This window comes from Limulus polyphemus, unplaced genomic scaffold (assembly GCF_000517525.1).
Source record: "Limulus polyphemus unplaced genomic scaffold, Limulus_polyphemus-2.1.2 Scaffold4281, whole genome shotgun sequence".
NCBI classification, from domain to species: domain Eukaryota; kingdom Metazoa; phylum Arthropoda; class Merostomata; order Xiphosura; family Limulidae; genus Limulus; species Limulus polyphemus.
In genome coordinates, this window is record NW_013669891.1 from 20920 (window position 1) to 23972 (window position 3053).

At 30.0% G+C, this 3053-nt stretch overlaps 1 protein-coding gene across 2 annotated transcripts in view; it reads left to right on the plus strand.

Annotated features, from left to right (window-relative positions):
* Nucleotides 1-3053, plus strand: part of LOC106470906 (anaphase-promoting complex subunit 1-like) — an 86218-nt gene that overhangs the window by 20608 nt on the left and 62557 nt on the right. For both annotated transcript variants that reach the window (XM_022399540.1, XM_022399541.1), the window contains 3 exons: nt 36-134; nt 580-736; nt 1458-1619. In XM_022399540.1, the coding sequence (XP_022255248.1) occupies nt 36-134; nt 580-736; nt 1458-1619 (418 nt within the window). The remainder of the gene's footprint in view (nt 1-35; nt 135-579; nt 737-1457; nt 1620-3053) is intronic.

Sequence of the window (3053 nt, forward strand, 5' to 3'; positions counted from 1 at the left end):
CAAGACATGCTGTGTGATTTTTTTTTTCCTTTTAGTTGCCGATCAGGAAGAAAAGCTTCAAAGGTGTTCTTTACAACAGACATTACTAGTCAGTGCTTTTTGTGTCTGAAACTTTCAGATATGAACCAGTTGAGGTTAGAGTATATAATATTAATGTTAGAGTAAGGTAACCAATAAAGAAAAAATTACAAGTAGATAGTATATAATAAAAAAATGTTATCTAAATAAATCTTTTGTTACTGTTTCACATCAATGTATGTTAAGGAAAATAATATCTTCCCATGTGATAGAATTAATAATTATTGTCATGTTCTGTGTGTAGGAAAAAAGTTAAACTGGGATTTCATATATATCTGAATCTTTATTAACTTGTTTTCATTTGTTTGCATGATGTAATGTTAAATGGTTTATATTTTTGCATAATATCAACTTGTTTATATAAACGATGTAATACTAACTTGTTTATGTGTGTGTGCAATAGTTTATTACTTATGTCTGTGATATAATGGAGCAGCTTGTTTTTGTTGGTATTCTAGTGTATTTATAATCATTTATTGTTTTGTTTTTTTGTACGAAAAGGTTGATAAAGTTTGAAGAAAGCAATGATCGCTCTCAACTCATATTTGGTTCAACAAAGACAATCCTCGCTCGAGATGCTGAAAATCTTCCATTGTTGAAAATGATGTTAACATTAGATGTTAGCAATAGCCTGACCTTGTATACAGGAATTCACAAGGTGTAAACTTTATTATTCATGTAAATATAATGTAAGAGTAAGATACTTATAAGTATTATGAAATAATCATGTTTGTATTTAAATATTTACCGAGTGACATTACATAGTAATTCTTATTTTAAGAATTCTAAGAAAATCTGAAGCCTGAACTACTGTGTTTGGATGCACAAGTTCATGTAAACAGATGCTTATTCTATAATATATATATGGATAATTAGTTAAAAATAACTATAATAGTATCTAATATTAACTTGACTAAGGATGAGATTGTGTCACAAAAGGTGATCCGCTTCTTGCTGTTGGTCCTAAAAAAATGATCCATTTGTTGCTGTTTGGCCTTAAAAAGTGATCTACTTCTTGCTGTTTGGTCTCAAAAGATTTCGTTTGTTGTTGTTGGGTCTTAAAAAGTGATCAACTTTTGGCTTTTTGGTCTCAAAATATTTTGTTTGTTGCTATTTGGTCTTAAAAAGTGATCCACTCCTTGCTGTTTGGACTTAAAAGTGATCCACACCATGCTTTTTGGTCTCAAAAGGTGATCAAATTCTTTGGTTTATTCATAAAAGAAAATTGAAGAGTTATTAAACAAATTTGAATATGTTAGATATATCTTAATATGATTTCTAGCTGAATTTGAAAAACTGAGTGTGGAACATTATTTTAATCATGTTTATCAGCATACAAAGTTTGGGGACATGCTAATAAGTTACTTTTTTTTGTCAAGATTTGCAAGGTTCACATTCCCAGCATTCCGGGACCCCTCAGCATGTTGCTTGGAGGAGGAGGAAGTCGTCGTAGTTCTGGTATTCCAAGTACTCCCAGGAGAAGCAGTCTCGTGACTTCTAGTAGACCACCAAGTGCCATGGATGCTCACTTTGATGCAGAGGTACTTTCTCTTCATGTGTTAATATATCATTTATAATAATTTACACACACACTATTTAACCTATCACTCCGGGTACCCTTTACTGCACATTACACAAGGTTTTAGTGTCTTACATTCAAAATTTTATTGAACTATTTTTTGTTTATGTTATACCAATTAGTATAGTATAAAATCTTACCTAATAATCCATATTTTAATAGTATACAAGTTTTAAGTTCTTAATTCTACAAGAAAATATTGAAAAAAATTCTGAATTTCCACTAGTGTCACCCACGTGACACATTTTGTCTTAGCATGTCATCATCCCTATTTTATCCTTCACCCCTCAAAAATGTACGAAATTAAACATAAATTACTCTCTATAAAATCATTATTGCTCAAAGAAACCATATTTTTATATCCTTCAATTTTGTTTGGTTACAGAGCTATCGAATAGAAAATCAGACTCCTCCTGCCACACCCACCTGTCACATCCTCTCTTTCACAATTCGTTGATAGTTCTCTCTTACATTTCATTATATATTACCTGTAACCAATAGAAGGTCAAGGTTTTCATCTATCAAATGAGTTATTGTATAATGTTGTGTTCTGAACAGGTAACTATCAATTTCACTCAGAATAGCAACATCATTCCCGTGGGAAAGTTAACGACTAGCTTGGATGAATTTGTAACAGCTCTTGTCACATAGTTAAAAATCCAGGAAAATTTGGAGAGTTAATTAAATCTGTCTACTTTTTGCATGTTATTAGTCTATATTATTTGGTGCATTATTTAATTAAATAAAAATTGTTAAGTGCATTACTATAAAAAAATCAGGCTTAACTCTCCTATACAATTGATGGCAAGAAAAAAGATTGGGTAAGTAAGTTATTTCTTGTTTTTCATATTTATTCTCTATTTATTATTATAAAAGTAACTAAAATTTAAAAATACATATCTTTTTAAGACTAGATTAGGTAAAATAAGTAATAATAATGTAATTAAAATTGTTCACGAGGCATGCACATGAGCAGCTTGTAGGTAATGCAATTCGATAGTGTAATGTGAGCTGCACGTTTCCCCAAGTGATTTATAACTTATAATGGTGCGGATAGTAGTTAGACATGGTTCAAAGGACAATAAAACATTAAAATTTAATTACAAATAGATGTATAATGTTACGAACTTAGAGCTATTTAGGATAAACGAATGTAGTTTCATGTCACAATTTGAAGTCATTCTAGAAAGAAAAAAGTTTAATTTAGATTTATTTAGATTTTTTTTTTGGGTGGTTACAAGGTCTGTTGAATTGATCGATCTTGTTTTGAGATAAGGTAGAGAAAATAACAGATAAACTATAATGTTTTAGTGGAAAAAAACGTTTGTAATGCATTTAGGAGGTTTTAGGGATTAGAAAAAGGAATTTGAAAACTTTAAGATGAATAAAAGTCTTT